We start from the raw sequence: 21,088 nt of genomic DNA, 5'->3' as shown, positions 1-21,088 counted from the left end.
TTCCGTTCATTACTGTATTGTGAAGCATTTTAAAAATGTTAGGTGCTCGTGTATACCTTGATTTGCAGGGTCAGTGGGGATTTTTAAATGTAGCGCAGAAGCATAAGCATGTGCTTCAATTCTTTGATTACAAGTACTGTGAAATAAATGGCGAAATAAAGTACATCATGGTCACATGAGTGTTACATTCACTGTAATGACCAGTAGTTTTTGTGAGGTCTATGAAGTATACATTTAGTCTAAGCTAATGTTCTACCCACAGCCTTGATGGAACTGGTTGTCCAAAATTGTACAGACTATTAGCGAAGACTGATATACATAAATCAAAATCTTATCTACCGTTTTCTTCACACATCGCTTTTTTTAGTGGTCTGAAACTCCAGGGTGATACCCCCGTGCAGCTGCTGACTTTGTAGCCTCCGTACACTTTTGGGAAGTCCTCGAGCAGATCACCTTTCCTTCCTCCCTGTTGTTCCTGATGAGTCTCCCTGGCCTGCATGCCTGCATTAGCACAGCTGCGGGGCGAGTGGCATGAAAATTCATGTAGAGGAGGTCAATGGGGCGGAGGTGAGCATGACTGCGGAGCAGGCCCTGGGACCAGCTTCGGAAACCCGGCCTGTTTCCCTTACCCCGGCCGGCCGCACAGCTCCTTCCTCTTCCCCGGGCGGAGTCGCCCCGATGGTTCTGTCCTACAGCTCAGTCTCACTTATGCTGCTCAGCAACTTGTTCACCTCCAGGATGGATTTTGTGTGTTTTTATTTTATCTAATTGGGTGTGCTTGCCATTTGGCAGCGCACAAGTCATGCAGAACTAAAGTTATACATCACTTTGTCTTTCATATTGGAAACGATGGCTTTGTAGCTCGAGTGCTCTTTCCATATGGCAGTCATTTACTGAGGATTTAATACAATAAAGTGGCATTCATTACCCATCTGTCTGAAAACCCAGATAATCAAGCAAATTAAGTACAATGAGAAATTAGCCTGATACGGGAGAAATTCCAGTCTTGCCACCCTCTACTTTGAAGGACAAACTTTCTGCTGTAGTTCAGTGGTCAAGGCTGGGTGCTGCCTGCTGTTTCTGGTTTTCTGCCAATGCAGCCTTTTTATTGTAAATGTGTAATTTGATGTGAGTGAAATAATTTTCTTAATATTAAAACTGTTCAGTAGCAGTCAAATTGTTTATTCATAGGTAAGGCATTCCATAGTGTGTTTTTTTAAACAAACAGTTTGTCTGTGTCCCCGGGATGCTTTTTACCTAGGCAAACTTCCCAAGCAGATTAAACTTTCAGGCTTGCTTCAGTCCAAGCAAGAACACACCAGGTTAATACCGAATCGGTTAATCGCTAAAGATAGATGGAGGTAAATTCTGGATTATCTTGGTGCTCAATCCTTTAAGGAGGGTTAAGGATCACGGGGGAGGAATACGGAACGGAGAGCCTTTGTAGATCGTGTTATGGGCTTACACGGCTCACGGAAATGCAACAGCAGATTTTTGAAACAGATTCATGGTCATATTAAAACGAATTTCTTAGTACCGTAGTATGTCCAAAGTAATGTTAATATGGCAGTTTTTTCAGAAATGATTAAGGCTTGTGTGTATTTTTTTCATGTTACATAAAGAACAGCCTATTATCAAATTTAGCACTTTGTAAATCTTTTCAGGTGAAAATTTCCCCATGAGTATAGAGTTTAGGTCAGGTCTCCCTGTAAACTGAATCTCCCGTCTTATTGGAACAGGCAGCAAAATGTGCTCATATTTTTCTTGATTGATACTCCTTTAATTAAAAAGCTTTAAATGTAATTTGTGCAACTTGTTTTCCGTGTGATCTCAACAAATCTTAGAACTTAATCACACGTCTGCATCTAAGTCTATCTCTCAGCTTAGGTAACACACCAGTTGTATTTTCTATTAGGTGTACGTCGCTTTGGAGAAAAGCGTCTCCTAAATGAATATATGTAAATGTAATGTAAATCATCTTTTGCCTTTTTCTACTTTAAAACACCTATTTTTTTAGCCTCAGTTTGTAATCATCTCCACAGTTTTGTGTATTTAACTTTGCTACAGCTGTAGAAAACTTACAATTTTGTAAGTTTCACTGCAGCAATGCAGAGTCCTTCAGACTTTCACAGCATTATAGACTGTTGAATGCCTTTTCTTCATATGCTTTTTGTGTGACCTGAATTGTGGTCTGAAGTCTGATCATCAGGCCACAGGTCCATTTTTCTTCTAAGAGGCTTGGTTTAGTTCAAGCAAGGAAGATCAGTGTCTGTCGAGAGCCAGCTTTGTCTGTGTGAAGCCAACACCATCGACAGAGGTCTCATTAAAGGCATCTTGTCATCTTTCAGGGTGAGAAGGGGCTACAAAGAAGAAATTCTCTGTGCCTCTGATGAAATGTTCAAATAATGTTTCATATCCGGCTTTGTGCAAATTACTTAGAGTTTCATATGTAATTCCGCTAAATGCAACATGGTAGGATTTCCAGCATCAGCATTCTGAGGTTCAAGTGGTTCCAGCGAGACTGTTAACCTTCACAAGCGGAATAGTTGCACAAGAAAGCATCAGCACCTAAAAAATATGCAGGCACTTCACTATTAACTTGCCAAGATGTTGTTTTCATTTCCTAACAATCTATATGCCATTTGATCAAAAAATATTTATTAAAAACCTTAACACCTTGTATTTTTAATGAGATCCCCTATTGGAAGGGCTCAGTTCTATAGAAGGGCTAATACTGCATGTATCAAATGGGCTTGTATTATGATTCCTTGCATATTTATTCTGTGTAATGTAACAATCAATCTGAATTGATCCCAGTGGGTTTGATTCGTTTGCTGAAAGACATCGACAGCCTTACTGTTGTTGGAGAGACCAGCGAGACAAATTTGTGTGGTTTTGTTCCACTGCAGTCCTCAGTTTGTGAATTTCTCAGGTTTAGATAATAGCTCTACCCAGAACATTGTTCCAGCACGTCCACTTTATTGTGACCTCTGTCAAATTCCTATGTAATTAAAAATGGCATTATTACAATTACACACATATTTAATAGTGCTAATACTGTAACTTTTTGAAATACTTGTGATTGGTGTGTTTCTGCTAAAGCAGTTAAGGTTTAAAGTGTGAACAAAAATTCCATATTTACATTATTTCAAAGGCACTTTTTTCTAGATGGAAAGATTATCACAGTACCTTTCATTGTCGAGGACCACCTTGTATGTTTGTGTATATACTGTGAGCAAATGCTGCTGCAGCATATAAGGTATATTGAAAAAGAAAACATTTTAAAAGTAGGAACTGTACCTTTCCCTTCAGGCTGAACTGAATTGAGATTTCTGTGTCCTCCTTTCCACAGCACATTACAACAGAGACTATTAAATGAAAGTATGTTACAGTGTACCTTTTGGCGATTCTCTGGGTCTCCTGATGTAGTTTAGAGGAGCATTTTGCTTCTGTTGACAAATTACTTCACTTGCCATGGGGTAATGGATCATAAAAATATTGCAAAGCCCTGATTTGACACAAACTTTTTTCTCCTCTTGCTGATAACTAACTGCAAGCATAAAGAGCTCATACTGCATTGTGTGGACTTTCAGGAATGGTTTCAGAATCAGAGTGATGAGGAATTCCCTGCTTGTACATCCCACCGTTTATGTCTAAAAGCGCATCAAGAGCAGCTAGAGGAAAAATGTCCCGCCTGCTCCACAGACCAGACCAGACTTGGCAAACTGAGGTATCTGTCGACAGGCGAGCACCCAGGCTGGCTTTGGCACTGAAAGGCTGATGCTGTGGTGCAGTCTGGGACCACGGGTGGGTCCCTCTGCGTAGCCCCAGGAGCTCTGTGCTGTCTGCTTTGAGCAGCTGTGCACTGGTTCAAAAGCAGGCCTGTTGGCGGTGATTCCCTGGGGACCGGCTAACTGGAAACTACCATGGACAGGACCCTCGGGGGTGGCATGCAGTGCTGCAAATGGTGGCACTCTTGTTGGTCATGTTGTGCCCACAGCTAGGGCAGTGTGCTTTTTCTTTGCAGAGCTGTAGTGTGGAGAAATCAAGGAAATTGCTTTTTGCATTTACTCGTGTGTGTGTGTGTGTGTGTGTGTGTGTGAGAGAGAGAGACAGAGAAAGACAGAGAAAGAGACAGAGAGAGATCCCTCTGTTACGTCTTTATTTTGCCTGCAAGGTGCTCTCCTGCGTCACTCCTACCTTCCCCTTGTGTGATCTGCTAGCTGCAAGAGTGTTGAAACACAAGGCAACCCGCCAGTGACAGAGACACAAACCCCCATGGAGGGCTCGCTCTTTTCGTCACAAAATCGGTTTTACGGTGAGCGGTAGCTGTGCTGCGACCCACAAGACACACAGATGTGCAGGCACACCCACACGAGCCATCGCAAAGCTCTGCCGCTGTTTTTGGGAGAATCTCTAGGTTAGAAGTAGAGCAGTACGTAACTGGGTCGCTGATCATCCGAAAGCTAATTGTACTGTTCCATACATCACAAACACTGAGACCGAGAGACACTTTGAACGAAAGAGTTACCAACTAAAATAAGAGCACTGAATTCTGTGATACCGGTCAAAACGGGAGTGTACCTATCAATTAACATGGTATTCCCATCTCTGTGGTGGTAATGGTCTTTCTTTTGACCAATGTGTGGAACTGCTTTTAGTCAACTTGAAATGCATTTGTGTACGTTTTTTTTTATTTATTTAAAATTTTCACCCGTGCTCTTAATTAATAGTTAATTTTATCAATAGACTTTGCAAGTAACATTTTATCCTGGATGCAATAGAATATTTGAATACTTTTTCACAATACGCTCTCAGTGTGTGGCCTGCTGAATAAAGTGGCCCAGACTTCTTCAGTTACTTGCAAATAAGGTCATTAAATCCTAAACCCAGTGAAACACTGCTGATGTGGGGAAATAGCTTTTGCATAATCTGCAGCAGGAATGCTCTGATCCACCCTGTATTTAGTTAATTCATAGCTGCCGAGGCGAACGCATTATCGATTTGCAACATTTACTGCATCTGTCATCTGAAGATGGGAAATGGCATGGGAAAATGCTGGTAATGCAGCACAAACAAATGTAAAAACATGTTCACCAGAACGCTTTCAATAAGAATAAGTTGTCCGGTTCTGTGTTTAGGTTGGATTGCAGCTTCTCTAGTCCTGCAATTTCACGTCAGTCGCTTTGAACATGGACTTTGTGAACTGTGATTGGCATCGCTGTGTTCTGCGCTTTGTGTGCTGGTCTGAACCGCCACACACTGTGTTAGTAGCAAATTACAGAGAGCCAATGCAGATTTGCACTGTTCCTCTTTTATATAATGTGTTTTGACTTCTGAAGTTTTCTATTTTAGAATGAGAAGAATATAAATCTTGGAAGAGTGGATTAAACTCTTCAAACAAAATTATACAATTAGAGCAGCAATTTACTGAGAAGCACTGGATTCAAGAAAACCCAGGATAACCTCGGCGTAAGATGGGACTTGATGGTTCGATATGTCTGGAATTGTAACCAGATGTTTTCTGAGGACTGAGAGATTTTAGGAGTTGAACCCTGAATGATGAAGAAGGATTTCCGACACTGAGTTTGTCAGCGGGGATTCACCTAATTTCCCTGTTGCTGATTAAATGTGTTTGTTTATTTTAAGGGCGCTTGTAGATTGATTAAATGAATTAAATGTAATTTCATTTCAGTGGCTATGTTTATTACTACAAATGATGAACTACTTGCTTTTAGCTTAGCCCACAATTATAGCAAGCAAAGTAGAGTTAAATATTCATTTGTTAAACTATATTAAACTCTGTCATGTTCGGATCGCTTTTTGTAACTCTGTGTCACTGTAGCTTATTCAAAATTACATTAAAAAAAAAAAAAAACTGTATAATGATTTAGTCTTTTGGAATGTGTTTGCTGTGCAACTTCTTAATGTTGCAGTTTTCGTAGAAAGACTTGGTCAGGCCCAGATTCCCAGCTGCGTGTTGTGTGTTGAAGCCTCTCCGCTGAGTGTGCAGCGGTCCCCGGTCCCCTCAGCTTGCAGCATGGACGCATTTCGCAAGCCTCATGTCATAAGGGGTGTTGTGCCTTCACCCAGGCCGTTGAGCTCTTGCCCGAGTTGTGCCCTGCGGCCCAAGCGTCAGGCCTAGGAAAGTAACGCAAAGCAAGGAAGGCAGAGGACCTGAGAGTGGACAAGATTTAACAAGTGAGGGAAATTCGCTAGTTCAGCAGGAAAAAGATTAACTGTAATCCTGTTACTTCAACCTGCAAAACTTTTTGATGGTTTATCCCAGATAGATTAGAAATTGAACTCTCATTTGTGATTTGTACCATGTAGAGAGGTCACTTGAAATAAATTTCAGCAGTTTACAACGGGCGTTTCAGCTCTGCAGTGATGTCAGAGAAGCTGTAAAATTCTTAAAATATAGGTGGTATATTTTCTCCACTACATTTCTTCTGTAACTCCTGAACCTATCCATTTTTCTTGTATTAATAGGTGCACTAATGTGATTAGTTCAATGTGTGTATATAATAGCATATAATTTACCAGCCAAGAATGTAATCATGTTGTCCGGCGGAGATGTATTCAACGCAAGTTGGCGAATAAGAGTACACCTCAGCGACTTAGAATGTGTTACTGTTGTGTTTTCGCAATTCGCTAGCAAGAGCCATACAGGGCACATTTAAGCCATTGTTCAAAACTTTATGGGCACAATTGAGGTAGAAGCTGGCTGACTTTGCCATCGAGGATGATAATCATAATAATAATGACCTCATTGCTGACCTCCTAGGTACCATAACACTGAGCAAGCATTTAAGAATAAAATAAATCTGTTGTTTAATGAATGCATAGATCAGCCTAATAAATATGGTGACTCATCTAGTTTACATTACCATCAAGGAGCTTACAAATGCCGTTGAGTCAATGTGAGCGCATAAGCAGAAAACTAGAAACTTCTGTCCTCTACTTGTGTCCTTAGTGTCGAAGGGGGTCTGTCCGTTGTTACTGTGATTAAGCCCGTCCATCTGGTTGCTGTTCATCATCATTTTTCCTTCAGCCTTCCCAAGCGTTACTGTCATTTTGAAAGAATCCAGACTTGACATGATGTGTCTGAAGTGCGATAACCTCACTCTCATTGTACTTGCTTCATTGTCCAGATTTCCCTTCCATATAGTGTTATAGAAAATATAGTTGCTTGAACAATTGTCATCTTTGTCCTTGTGGACACATCAGCACATTCAAGGACCTTTTACAGATCTTTTATTGCAACTCTGCCTAGTTATGGTCTTTTTTTTTTATTTTTTATTTAAAATCTTAAGTTAGCTTTAGGCACAAATACACAAAGGCACCCTTTCCTTTTTAATTTGGCTACTCGTTGCAGAAAAGGTTATGGCTTTCTGTAATCCTTGTTAAATTCTGATTATAAGTTTTCTAAGGTTTAGCTAGTTAATTTTATGCTCCTTAATTTACAAAATAAGACCCGGAGTCATATATCCTGCAGATTGCTGTTGCCATAGCTACACAGATAACAAGAAGTGGCAGCTGGAGAACAATAAAAAAAGAATTTGTACTTTGCCAGTTGGACAAGTAACTGTTCCAGAATTAATCTGTTCATGAAATATTAAATCCACGTTGATGTTTAACAAAAATGCCTCTTTTAGGCTTAATTTAAATATACTTTTATATTACTATAGATGCACACAGAGAAAATTTAGCTCACAGTTGTAGATAAAATACCAGTGGTTTAGAGGTCTGTTGTACATTAGGCAAATCACATGGGTATGATAGAGAAGTGTTGAAAATAATGTCGTCTTGGATGTGACAGTCAGTGCAGCTTCTCGCTGAAAGGCTCAGTGACTTGGCTTCTGCTCTTATACTCTTAACCTTTTTATCATCATCATGCAGATCATCATGCAGACGGTAAACTGCATGACGCACTCTACCTTGATCCAGATTTCACACTCAAGAAGAGAATATTCTTCATTATTGATGTGGTCATGACTTTTGCCATTTTAGCTTTCATAGAAAGTGGGGTTTAGTAACTGCATTAATATTTAGTATTTGCTTAGAGCAGTTGTGTAGGACCTTAAATATGCACACCTCACACATTGTTTAAAGAGTCAAATTGTGTGTTTAGATGGGGAAGATTGGGCTGGGGAGGGGTCTGTCATAATGGCATCACACACCTCCCTCACTTGGGAATAGCGGGTCTAATTAAAGGGTTTAGGAGAACATGGGAACCCACTTGTTAAACAGAGGTAATTAGGTCCTTGTTCTAATTACCTTAGCTTTTTCACAGTAGTATGGAATGAATAGGATTCCCCACACACTCAAATACAGCTATTAATAATGTATCATAAACAAAGTGAGGATCCGTGGAAAACGTGCTTGTAGTGCACAGGACTGCTGAACTTTGCTTGAAGCTGCAGGAAACGCCAGCGCCTTGTTCGCTCCTTAAACTGTTCATTTACCTGTTTCATTTTTATCCACGTACCTGTAGTCATGTTTCTGAGTCTCTTCACCGAGTATCCTGTCGGAATGAAACGGAGCCTCAAAGGTCTTTACGAAGTAATCTGGAGAAGAGATATTTGACAAGTCGTACACGGAGAGATGAAATTTGAAATATTTATGTACATCATGACTCGCTTTGTTTTATTTGGTTGGTCAGGCTTGTGGTGGCAGTGACGATGAGGGGCAGGGCATGACGAAGCCCACCAAGCTGGGCAGTTTCAGCTACGGCCTTGTGGTTGAAAAGCTGATGGGCGAGGCGGCCGTGGCAGCTGCGGTGGCTGCGCAGACCTGTGCGGATAATGCATCGCGCTTAGCCGGGATAGTGACGGATATTAGATTGCAGTAGCAGCGACTTAGGGACGAGATACAGTGATGAACTGAATCGGGTCAGCGAACGAGCGGGGCCCAGTCTGGCAGTGGCCTGTACTCTGGCAAAGACGATACATCACCTTGGAGCTGACACATACGTGGCAGGGGAGAAAAATCGGGCTGCACTTAGGGAAAACAAAGACAATCAGAGCTTTCTTTGCTCTCCCCCCCCCCGCTTCCAAGAGCAGCTGCAGCCGGCAGCTTGTTACATTTTCCTCCTTCTCTGTCTCTCTCTTTTAATGGAGCTGAAAAAACCAGAACCTGGCAAGGTATGTATTAGTTTTTACAGATGGCAAAGCAGACCAGTTGATAATTGAAAAGGAAGTCGGGGAATGTGAGCTGTTTGACGGGAATGGACTGTTTCTTTGCCTTCCTGTGTAATTGACACTTGAACTAAGTGGAGAAAAAAGCAGACGGACTCAGCAAGCCCCTCTCCACTCAGCTTGTTTCAGTGCTTCATGTAGATCTAAGATTACCTCGATCCATACTGCAGAACCGAAGATCCCAATCTTTTGGATTACATATGTATAGAGGCAAATGTGTACAAATGTATAAATATACATATTACATAGTGAGGTAAAACTCTGACATTATGTGGCCATTAAATATATCTGTAGTCGACATGTTTGTCAGAGACAACTTAGTGTTGGGCTTGTATCGTAAGCTGCTTAAAATTTACATTTGTTCATTTATTATTATATATGTGTGATCAGGATTAGTCTATCCGGAGTTTTTGCACCTAGTCGTGCAATGAGCATCGGTGCATAAAGTGGAAAGAAACGTACTAGGTTTGCTTAAGAATCATATGTCTGCAGCTATGTCTCTTTCTCCTAATGTAATGCACACATTGTATTTTCTCTGAGTCGTACGTCGCTTTGGAAAAAAGCATTTGCTGAATGAATAAATGTAAATGTAAATTTACCAGACGCTTTTCTCCAAAGCGACGTACATCTCTCAGAACAATGGAGAGTGTGCGTTATATCAACAGGAGGTGATAATTGTCATGATGTATCCATTTATTCAGTTGGGTAATATCAGTTGGCTTAATTTGGGATGTGTACCTTGACCAAGGCTTCTGCAGCTTGATTTGAACCCAGCACCTTTGATGGCGATTCCGCAGCTCCAACCACTAAGCCACCTGCGGCCCCCAGTTATAGAAAAAAAGATGTATATTTGGTGTGCAAGAATAAAAATGCTTTTGCTTTTTGATTCTGGTCTTTCCTTTTGCCCATAAGCCTCGTTTTATTGTTCCATAATTGGACCTCTATTTGTTTTTGAAAAGGTTTCTATCTCCCACTGGCTTATACAATACAGGAGTGCTGCTAGTTATTAGTTAGCCAAGCAGTTCTGCAGCTATAATATTTTATTACAAATAGTTCTGGCTTCTGTTTTTTTGGCTTCAACAGGAAAAAGGTAAAAAACCTCCCGGGTAAAATTAATATCTAACTTCAAAAGAGACAGTCATGTGGTGGCAGGTTTGTTCTTGGTTATTTGTGAATCCCCAGCTGAATGCTAGGTGCACTTTTTCCTCTTTTTATTTTTAGTTCAAGCACAGATATTGCTTAAGACAGCTCTTATTTGCAGCGCAGCACACCTAGAGTGCATTTCTCCAAGCTATATTAATAATGTAATGGTTGTTTAATGGGGCAAATACAACTTAATTCCATTGTGTTCAGCCTTTAAGCCTTTACAGTCTCCAGCTGTTTGTGTGTATTGTAAAGTGTGTGCATCACTTCAGTGATTTATTGAAACATATGTTAATGATTTGCCTCTGGAGTCAAAGGGAGGAGTCTCATCTTTTAGTAAATAGTAAATATTGCTGATAGATGCTTTCTCTGAATCTGTCTCATTGCATCTTTGTCGCTTTGAACACAGCATGGACTGATTCACAGAAGTTTGCACCAAGAACTTCATTCAACATCCTCAATGTGTCTGTGATTTGCAATTAGCCATAGGACATTTTCAATTTTCACATTTTATGACTGTTGATGGAAAAACAGTCTTACATAGCAAGCATAGCAAGCTATATTCCTCTATGCTTTTTTTTTTTGCACATGTACAGGAACCACTGAGTTTTGTAATTAATTTTATTTTAATTTATTGTAGTGGGAGCTGAGCTGCATAGCTTTCAGACCGGCTTGTTTTACTAAAGGAAGAAGTACGAAAACTGTTCGTGTTTTTCTTTTGGAAGAGGGATTATTACTTTCGTAAATAAACAAACCTGTGGAGAGGCAGTTTCTTAACGGCAGGACTGACAGGACGCTGTGTGAGGGAAAGCCTGGAGTTTATCCCACTGGTGACTGGGACACAATCAGCCGTGCAGAGTGCAATTGCGCTCGCAGCTGAAAAGGCCAATTGTCAGAGCGACTTTGCACTTGCTGATAGTTCACTAAAAACATTTCTCCAATCTCATTAAATTATTGCCGTCATTTTGAGTTTTTATGGCTGCGCAGGCTACCGTCTCTTATTTCTTTTCAATTCTTTCATTTTCCTTGTATCAATGATTAATGGCCAATGTCGAATGTTAGAGTGAGCAGGCATCAGCAAATGCAAGATCATAATTAGTTTAGCTGACGAGTGGCCTCCGATACTACTTGCATCTGGATGGAAAAATTACCCTATAGGGAACTGGCTGCTCACCAGAACTTTTTACTGATACATTGTGAAACACCCGATGAATCAAATGCCCTTTCCCTGCCAAGAAAGCGTTCTGGCCTTGAAGCCAAAATTATGTCTGCAGAAAGCTTTCCATTCTAAATGTATCAGAGTACAATTATAAGCATTGTATTTTTCTGGCACGGAGAACATGCTCGTACACAGACGTCTGAAGTTAAATAAATCAGGCAAATTCTATAACGGCAAACGTTTTACAACCCATAATCTAGATCACTTCAGTGTTTTAGCCCTCCAAGTCAAGAATGGTTTGTTTAAAATTCACTTGTTGGTCTGCCTTAAGGTTGCCACTCTACTGGGGGGAGGGGAGGTTTAAATGTTCTTCAAGTTCTTGATGCTTCAGATCTATTCTTAAGCTTTTTAAAATACAAGAATTGTATCTGCGGTTTTGTTCATAACAGTTGTATAGTATATAATCTGTTGCGAAAAAAAAAAAAGCAACTTTTTTGTTCCTTCAGCAATGCCAGCCGCCCCTGCCTTCCAGTGGTGAAAACCTTTAAGTTTGAGCTGGACGGCTGAAGTCAGAGTCATCTCAAACTCAGTGGTACCTTACAAGGCTCATTAATCACTCTTAGGTTAATTATAATGAAAATCAGCAGGATTCTATAAATCAGCTTTGAACCTGACCTTCTTACTGGACAGAGTGGTCTGGTACTGCTGGGCCTGCCAGCTTCCAACAGTTAATTATTCCTGAAGTCCTGGATAAGAACACATGGCTCATCTTGAAATCTGTCTTGCCCTGTTCCCCACCCCCTCTCTTCCACCACCCCTTTCTTCCTCGGTTTCAGAGACGTCGAGGCTCAGGAGTGTTCTGTGCCAACTGCCTCACCACAAAGACTTCACTCTGGAGGAAGAACGCCAACGGTGGATATGTATGCAATGCGTGTGGCCTGTACCAGAAGCTTCACTCGGTAAGCGAAAAACAAGGGGCTTTGGCTGTTATTCCCCATGCTTTTCTCATTTTTCCCCCCTTGATTTTATAACGGAGGTGAGGTTGTGGAGGTGCTTGAGTGTGTTTCATTACCCCTCGTGTTCTTTGCTCCGGTCTTCAGATATTTAGTGGCCCAGCTCTCTTGCTCTCTTACCCTCTCCCCCTCTGGATAGCTGCCCATGTTTGGGTGATTTCCCACCAATCAGGAGCTCAGACTGTCCACAGAGTCCCAGACAGTGTCTGTCTAAAGTGCCTTTTGTAGTGTTTCAGTAGAAAATTTTATCGTCAATATACACAGCAACCCCCAGTCCTAGTTTTTAAAGCTTTTAAGTCCCATGTGTAATATCATGCAACCTCTAGGCGGTGGTCTAGGCATGAGAAAAACATTGCAGCAAAGCTAAAAGTACAGTGAGTCCATATTAGCTGTACTAAAAGTACAGCGGGGTTGAGTAAATGGGCAGTTTTATTTTAAATTGTTTTAAACTCTGCAAAAGACTAAAAACATATGCTCTTTCTTAAATTGAATTAAATTCATAAATCTGAAGATATTTTGCATTAATATTTTGACCGTGTCCTTTTAAAGCTGAAATCCTACCTTTTTTAAATTGGCTGCTATTATTGTATATACCATTCAGAATTGAATTCAGATTTCAGTTAGAAAATTTATGTAGAATTTGCCAAGTTGGCACTTTAAACATCTGTCCAAGACATCTCACTTTTCATTTGAGGTTCTGTGAAATAGAAAAGGCAAAACAATGTGTGAGGAATTACCTTAGGAGACCAAAAGAGTTTCATTGTTTCGTTATCTGTCTTGAGTAAATATTGTAATCTTGTTCGTATGGCATCCTTACATTGAGTTTTTATTGGGTTTGTTTGATTTAGTTGCTAATCCCCCTCCCCTTGGAACGTGGAAGCTGGGTGAGGAGGGGTGGCGGCCAACTCGCTGCTTGGGTGGCAAAGACATGACACAGGAGGTTCCCTGAGTCAGTGTGGTCGAAGGGCAGCCGGGTGGCCGGGCTGGCAAGCTGGGCTGCGGACAGCTCAACCACAGGATCCCTTTTCAGCATTCAAACCACCTGGAGAACAGAGATAGGCCGCAACGAAGAGCAAAAAGTACTTTCATTTCCTTCTGCTAAGAAAGGAAAGACTGAGGTGGTTCATGGCTGAAGTTGTGATCAATAAAGCGTTCTGGTAAAACTGACCAAAATGTGTACTAAATATACTGGAAATCCAGGAGAAAGGAATTAAAGGGACATCCTTATTTTATTCCTTCATGCGCGCACAATTAATTCTAATCTTTTCAGTAAAATTCTGTTAACACTCAGGTATGCTGTGCAAGTAACTACTAGGACAGATTTTTTTTTTTTTTTTTTTTTAACTTTTGAAATGTAATTTTCTTGACCTCATTACGCTTTTTGGTTTTTGTACATTTGTCTTGTTTTTTGAGTGTCTGCAGTAGACCATCAGGTTGTACACACTTCATGCTTTACTAGCAGCTAACAATTGAGACAAAAACGTGGATTCCTGGGTCACAGAGGTCTTGGAGAAAGAGTTCATTTATTTACTTACAATATTTCTTTTTGATGATGGCCATGTCTCTGACAGTATTCACTTATTCTTGTTTTCTCTTCCTGGAGAAGATACTGCTGTTGCAGCAGTAAGACTTGGGATATCACTGGATTTTGCAAGTTTTTATTCTTTTTTTGCGCAATTTTCACCTACTTTACACAAAAAGTGGACTAATGATCTTCATCCTTCATACCTTGTCTGTAGGATAGTATATTGTATGCCTGTACTTCTTATAAGGGTAGTTCTTATAAGCTGTACAAACAGTCTTTTCATAATAGCACCTCATAAAAACACTGATGGAGTTTGGTCCATTATGTGAGGACCTGTATTTTTCATGCCAGAACACAGTACAGCAATAAATGTCCCTCAGATTTTGTCTCATAGAAGCAGGAGTTGACAGACATATGGCCAACATGTGAACATATCCATACCGTGTTTTCTGATCAATAGAATGACATTGCTACACTTCCAGTGCCTTCAATATACCTATCTTCAGAAGTAAACTTGGGGATCCTTTTTGTAACATTCGACATCAGACGTTACAATACTACATATGTCTTGCCATTTTAATTTTTATACTTCTAATTATTTTATAGTTTTACAAAGTGCTGTTTATACAGTGTTGACAGTAAGGTGTCCTGTCATCTGAATACTCTGTAGGGAGCGACTTCAGGTGAATGAATCCTGGAAATCGACGACTGCAAAAAATGGAAAGTTCATCCATAAAATGAAAGCAAGCAAGTTGCTTAATCAGATTTTATAGTCTTGTATAGGTGTTAATAGAAGTGTAATTATCAATAATGTACAGACCTACAAGTCCAGGGTAGTACAATATAGAGAGGGCTTTGTTGTTACTTGCGGTGCTGTACAATAGTGAATGTAGCCACTTCTGTACTGTGGTATACAGCTACATGTAGTGCAGGGCTGCTTTGTTTGGTTGTTGTGTGGTCACAAAAGATTGTCGCCTTCAGTAAAGGCACCCGTTAAGTAGTAATTATCTTTTAGTACATTTATTCATTTAGCAGATGCTCTTCTCCAAAGCAATGTACAACGTGGATTATAAATTCATAGCTAAATGCCTCGAAATGCTAAGGTACATGCCATGATTTACCCCTTCAGACAGCTGGATAATTTTATACAAGCAACACAGAGTACATACCTTGCCTTACAATTCTAGGAGGTAGGATTTGAACCCAGGCCCTTTGAGTAGAAGGTGGCAGCTCTAACCATTACATTTATCAGCTGAACACCAGTAATGGTAGTAAAATCATTATACAATAAGTTATAAAATAGATTCTAAGCCATAATACTGAAAGTTTTTAGTTTTTAATTGTTGTCTGTTTGTCTGAGAGCACTGTTATGTAAACATTGAAGAACATGAGTAATGCCAAGACAAATGTGTGTAGTGATTCTGAGACGTCACGCGTAGCTGTTGTACCCTTAGGGAAGGTTACTAACCCTGTAACCACATTAATGCAAGTAAGTACTATAAACAGAGAGTGCATTATTTCCAGAGCAAATGAATGAATTCCCTTCATTTTGCAAACAAAAACACTAATCATTATTGTAGTTTTTGCTCTGTAATTTTTGAATTGTTAATGTTTATGGCGGTAGTCGACAATTATCTGCTGAAGAAAATCTGCAGAAAGTTTATTTTAATGTTAATTGTTGTGCAGTAATGTCAGATCCTGTTTATGAACAACACGAGTAGTAGCTGGTTTTCTTTCGGCGGTGTCTCTCATCCGCTGGCGTGCAGCATGAATTTGCAGCGTTGCTTGCAGTATTGCAGTGCTATACCACTGTCTTGGGGTTTCTGCTACTTGGGCTTTGCTCCATGCTGCACTGCATAGCATAGGTTACATTTACGTGTACCATGAAAAAGGCCATCCTTATGTTCCACCGAATGTAAAGGCTAATATTTGAAAGACAACTGTGGTGTGTTACTTAACCTTCTAAAATTCCTTTTATCCACAACCTGTAAGTTTAAAAAAGTAGCAGTAATCATTATGTGGTTCTCTTGGTCTTGTAAGTTCCGCACACCTCGGTGGCACTAATTTGTTCCTCTTACAGGCTGCATCTGTGGCAAAATTACTGTTATTACCTTCACATGTGGTGAGTTAGTGACAAAGAATGTGACACTGTAGAGGACTGGCCTCAGTTTGTTTGATGATTTTTGTTTTATCTAATGACTGGTTGCCTTCAGTGCTTCTCAGTTGATTTAGTTACACTCTGTGGTGCAGATTATGAAACTGAACTGGTGATATCTGCTTTCACGCCAAAAAGGAAAGTGCATACAATTTCTCAACCTGTTTTTCTTCTTGTTTCCTGTTTATCTGTGTCACAGGTACATAAACGTGGTCTCCGTGTGCTTTAATACTGATCCCTCAGGTGCCGTTACTTGTTTTCAAGATGTTTGTGTAGCATGTTTTGAAGAATACCAGGCTGTTTTGTCAGCTGGAGCAGTTAGTGCTAGAGCTTAGCTGCACTTCATGGAGTGGTTGTCTCTGTAATGAGTGAAGTCTCTGGTTCGTTCCTCTGTATTGGGCTGAGCCTGTGGAGGAGGTGGACTGAGGTCGGGTGAGGCCTGCGAGGAGACGTCAACTAGAACAGGCATCCAACAGCCGTTAGCCTCGGAATGGAGGAATTCAGCAGTAGAGGGCACTCGTACTTTTTGGTCCCATTTTCACCAGAACAACCCTCCTTCCATTCGGAAGACCACTCTGGCTGCTTCCCCAAAGGTCTCAGCTAAGGAGTAATTTTCACTGTATTCATTAAAGAAAATTGAGTGTTCCAATAATACAATGTAAGATTGATCTTTCTAAAACTTTATTTCTAAACCCTCAGTTGATGAATATGAATCGGACCATCATTTTTTTTTTCCCTTCCAGAGTTTTTTTTTTTTTTTTTTTTTTTTTCCCCCCCCCTTTTCTTTATTTCTCCTGTGACGCTGATGGTGAAGAACAAAAGAAGGTGGTGGGGGTGGATGAGGCAGTTGAGCTAGCTGTTGTACTGCTGTGCTACTCTGTATAAATCCCTCTGTAGTATTGAAAAGCCTTTCTCTTCTGTACTGCAAAGCTTTTTCCTCCTCAATCCTATCAACCTGAGCTCTGTTTTTTTTTTTTTTTTTTTTTTTTTTTTTTTTTTTTTTTTAAATTCTTAAAATGATTGGTTTTCCTTCCTTGAAAATATGTCTGGGAGGATCCTACATTGCAAAGGAGATTGGTTCCTGAGGGTTTCTTCCCACGTCGAACTGAGTTAGGGGCAGGGTGTCTGTTTTTCCTATTCATATCTGATAGATCGCGAATAGGTAGAGGTGCACATACATGCATGTGTGTATGCAGTGCTTTGCTAAATTATTTGGACCAATTCCTTTATTTTACCAGATCACAAAGAGTAAATTGAATTTTTTTTTCTTTGTGATATTTTATTTCAATGCACTGAAACTCTGAGGTGATTGATTTTGTCTTGTAAATTAAGAAAAATTGATAAAAAAAAAAGAAATATGCTGTTTACATTTATATTGAAACCCCACACAAACATTTTAGAGCAACCTGTTTCTGCATTAACAGTTTTAAATGTTTTAGAGTAAATATGAACCAAGTTTTCGCACTATTTGAGCTGGATTTTTGGCTCGTTTTTTCTCTAGGTTGTTTAGATTGGTTGTATGATGCTTCTGAACTGCAGTTGTCAAATACTAAATAGGGATTTTTGATGGGAGGACTTTGACTGGGCCACTGAAGGACATTAACCTTTTTGATTTTGAGCCATTCCAGCATTACTATGGTCTTCTTCTTGGAATCATTGTCCTGCTGAAAGGTAAACTTTCTCCAAGGCCTCATTTTCTTTGCTTCATCCGTTCTTCGTTCTGTTTTAGCAACATGCTCAGTCCTTATTGATGATATGAAACCCCACAGCATGATGCTGCCACCACAGTACTTCGTTGTACAGATGCTGTTTTGAGGTGTTTTCCCTAAATGATGTAAAAACAAAGTTGCTAGTATATACAAATCACTAAAATTTCACTAGTAAAGTTTATATTTCTTTTGAGCAGTGTAATTTCTTTCAAATAGGTCAGAGAGAACCTGTTTACCAACATGAACCAGGTGTTCTGAAGTTTCTCAACAATATTACAATGTTTCTTTACAACTAGGTTTAAATTGATCAGATAATGTAATCATCTACAGTAAAAGCTATGTAATTTATGACTTTCTGTCCTTATGGAACCATTTGATTTGTAATGCATTAAGAAAGCAATCAGTCCAGGGGTTGAATCTGTGAATTGCATCCCCATCTTTCCGGCATTTAGCAGGTCATATGGCAATGTAGTCAGTTTATTAAAGCATCATAAAGAGAATCATGAATAAATTGGTTCACAATCTTAGAAAAGTATGCTATGGATGTGTTGACATTTTATACGCTGTATTCACGGAGGTCAATGGGCAGTCCCAGTTCCTCTGCTTGAGGTCCTGAGGTTCATCAGGTCTCTGATTAAATTTTGTTTATGGTAGTGTCTTATCCTTCGGTACCAGTTGCAGAAGTCCTTGGAATACTGGGCATCCACTAAGTCTCACTGTTATGCATCTGCTGTTTAGCTGTGACATTGACACCTTGCACTTATCGTGTATTGGAATCCAAGCAGAGATGAAGTAGGACAAACACATTTGCTTCTAGAGCTGTGGGTCAAGCCATCAGAGTTGACCCCTGCCTGCCAGTCTGTGATTGCTTCTGCTGGGGACTTGGCCAAAAGAATAGAGCTACGGATCATTCTTTATTTTCCATTTCATTGAATGATGCATCTCCGGTTGGTTCATTTTGCATTTGCGTTTGTTTTTTTTCTGTCCATACTGCAGTATTTAAATGTCAATGTCATTTAAAGGGACCAATATTTAATATTTTCCTATTTAACAAATAATATCATAAATGAAGAACCATTTGTGATGACAAATTATGCAAACATTTTATTCATTATTTGTAAAATGAAGTAAATCATTCAGAATTTGACTGATCAGTTTGAAAATCTAACTTTTGTTTTTCACCAGACTCCAAGGCCCCTGAACATCATCAAGCAGAACAACGGGGAGCAGATCATACGCAGACGCACACGCAAGCGCCTCAACCCAGATTCCATCCCGCCTGAGCCTGTGAGCTCGAAACAGCAGCGAGTCAGTGCTGAGGAGCAGGTCAACGGTAGCCCACTGGAGCGACGACCAGAAGAGCCTGGCCCTGAGTCCCAGCCACGGGGGGACGTCCAACCAACGATGGGCAAGTTTGAGGCTTACAGCTCTTCTGGAGGCAAAGGCCACCCCAGCCCCCGCTCCACCCATGCTTTCCTGGTCAGCCAGACGCTGGAGATCCACAAGCGCATGCCTCCTTTGCACAAGAGCCCCCAAGACAGCGGGACAGAAGGGAATGGTGTTGGGATGGGCGTCGCTGTGACGAGTGAAGGGAAGAGCAATTCGGAGCGGGGCAGTCCGATAGAAAAGTACATGCGCCCATCCAAGCAGTCCAGCTACTCCCCACCCGGCAGCCCCATCGAGAAGTACCAGTATCCATTTTTTAGCCTTCCCTTCTTTCATAATGACCTGCAAAGCGAAGCTGATTGGCTGCGCTTCTGGACTAAGTACAAGATGTCTGTGCCAGGGAACCCACACTACCTTAGCCACGTTCCCGGCCTGCCCAATCCTTGCCAAAGCTTTGTGCCTTACCCTACCTTCGGCCTGCCTCCGCATTTCCCTCCCCCAGGCCCAGACAGCGATATTCCCCTGGACCTGGCCATCAAACATTCCAAACCGGGCCCCACTACCAATGGGGCTGCTGCCAAGGAAAGCCCACCTGTTGTGAAGCGAACACCGCCGATGGCAGAGAAGGGAGAGGAAGAGGAGGAGGAGGAGGAGGCAGTCAGCGTGGAGCCCACAGCCGCAGCAGCTAGTCCCCCACCCCAGAACGTGGAGAGGGGCACTCAGGACGAGCTGTCGAGCAAGTGTGCTCACTGTGGCATTGTCTTCCTGGACGAGGTCATGTATGCCCTGCACATGAGCTGCCATGGCGACAGTGGCCCGTTCCAGTGCAGCCTCTGCCTGCACACCTGCGTAGACAAGTACGACTTCACCACGCACATACAGAGGGGGCTGCACCGACCTGCAAGCGAGACGCATGCCAAGAGTCCAAAGGAATGAACTGACCACACAAACTAGCACGTCTAGCACAACTAACTTTATAGAAGGAATGGAAAACTGAAAACTTAACTGCAGATGAACAAAAAAATAAAAGGAAAGAATTAAGGTTTGCTAACAGTGCTGCAGTAGTTTATGCTATATTGCAGCCAGTGTAGGGAACTAATGACATTTTAACATTTTACAGAATATGATGTTCGATGTGAAGCTATGTACACTTTTTGTTTTAAAAAAAAGTGCTTTTAAAAAAACAAATGGTACAGCTGAAACATTTACCCCTCGTAAATTCTGTTAAGTCTGATATTAGTACGTTGGAGTTATTTGAGAAAGTTAACATTTTTTTAAAACTTGATTGATTGTTTTGGAACAGACGTTTATTTACTTTTAGTTAGGGCATGGGAGACCATGAGAAAAGGTAATTCGTGACTTGTCAATAGACACGCCCAGTTGGTAATGACTTCATTACGACTCAAAATAATGATATTGTTGCAAAAAACCACCGCCCTCAGGGAATACATACAGCTGAGTGAGAAACATTTGGTAGTTGTTCATGTCTATGGTCAACATTAAACCTAGCTTTTTGTCTTAATGTACGTCCGTTTTGTTTACGTGTGCAGTGTTTTCATCGTAGAAATGAACGTGGTCACAGAAGTCATTTTAGACATTAAGCTGCTGCCTTAGTTGCTGGTATACAAATCTTATGTCACTAAAGAAATTTGGAAAGACCTATTTTTTTCTAACTTCTTAACAAAAAAAAAAAATCATATCAGTGCCTGATACATTGTACAAAATATTTTCTACCTGGTATGTTGATATGCAACATGGAGTACACATCTGATGAATAGGGGCCAAGTGTTTGGCTCTG

General features: G+C 40.7%; 1 protein-coding gene across 3 annotated transcripts in view; it reads left to right on the top strand.

Annotated features, from left to right (window-relative positions):
* The window catches only part of trps1 (trichorhinophalangeal syndrome I), a 91,504-nt gene extending 71,111 nt beyond the window's left edge, over positions 1 to 20,393 (top strand). For 2 of the 3 annotated variants that reach the window (XM_018731955.2, XM_018731957.2), the window contains exons 5-6: positions 12,339 to 12,461; positions 19,090 to 20,393. In XM_018731955.2, the coding sequence (XP_018587471.1) occupies positions 12,339 to 12,461; positions 19,090 to 20,226 (1,260 nt within the window). In that variant the 3' untranslated portion in view covers positions 20,227 to 20,393. The remainder of the gene's footprint in view (positions 1 to 12,338; positions 12,462 to 19,089) is intronic. The other variant, XM_018731956.2, reaches the window with a different exon arrangement.
* The last annotated feature ends 695 nt before the right edge of the window (positions 20,394 to 21,088 follow it).

This window comes from Scleropages formosus, chromosome 23 (assembly GCF_900964775.1).
Source record: "Scleropages formosus chromosome 23, fSclFor1.1, whole genome shotgun sequence".
Taxonomy (NCBI): Eukaryota; Metazoa; Chordata; class Actinopteri; order Osteoglossiformes; family Osteoglossidae; genus Scleropages; species Scleropages formosus.
The sequence above is the reverse complement of the archived record's forward strand: the minus strand, read 5'-3'. Positions and strand labels throughout refer to the sequence as shown.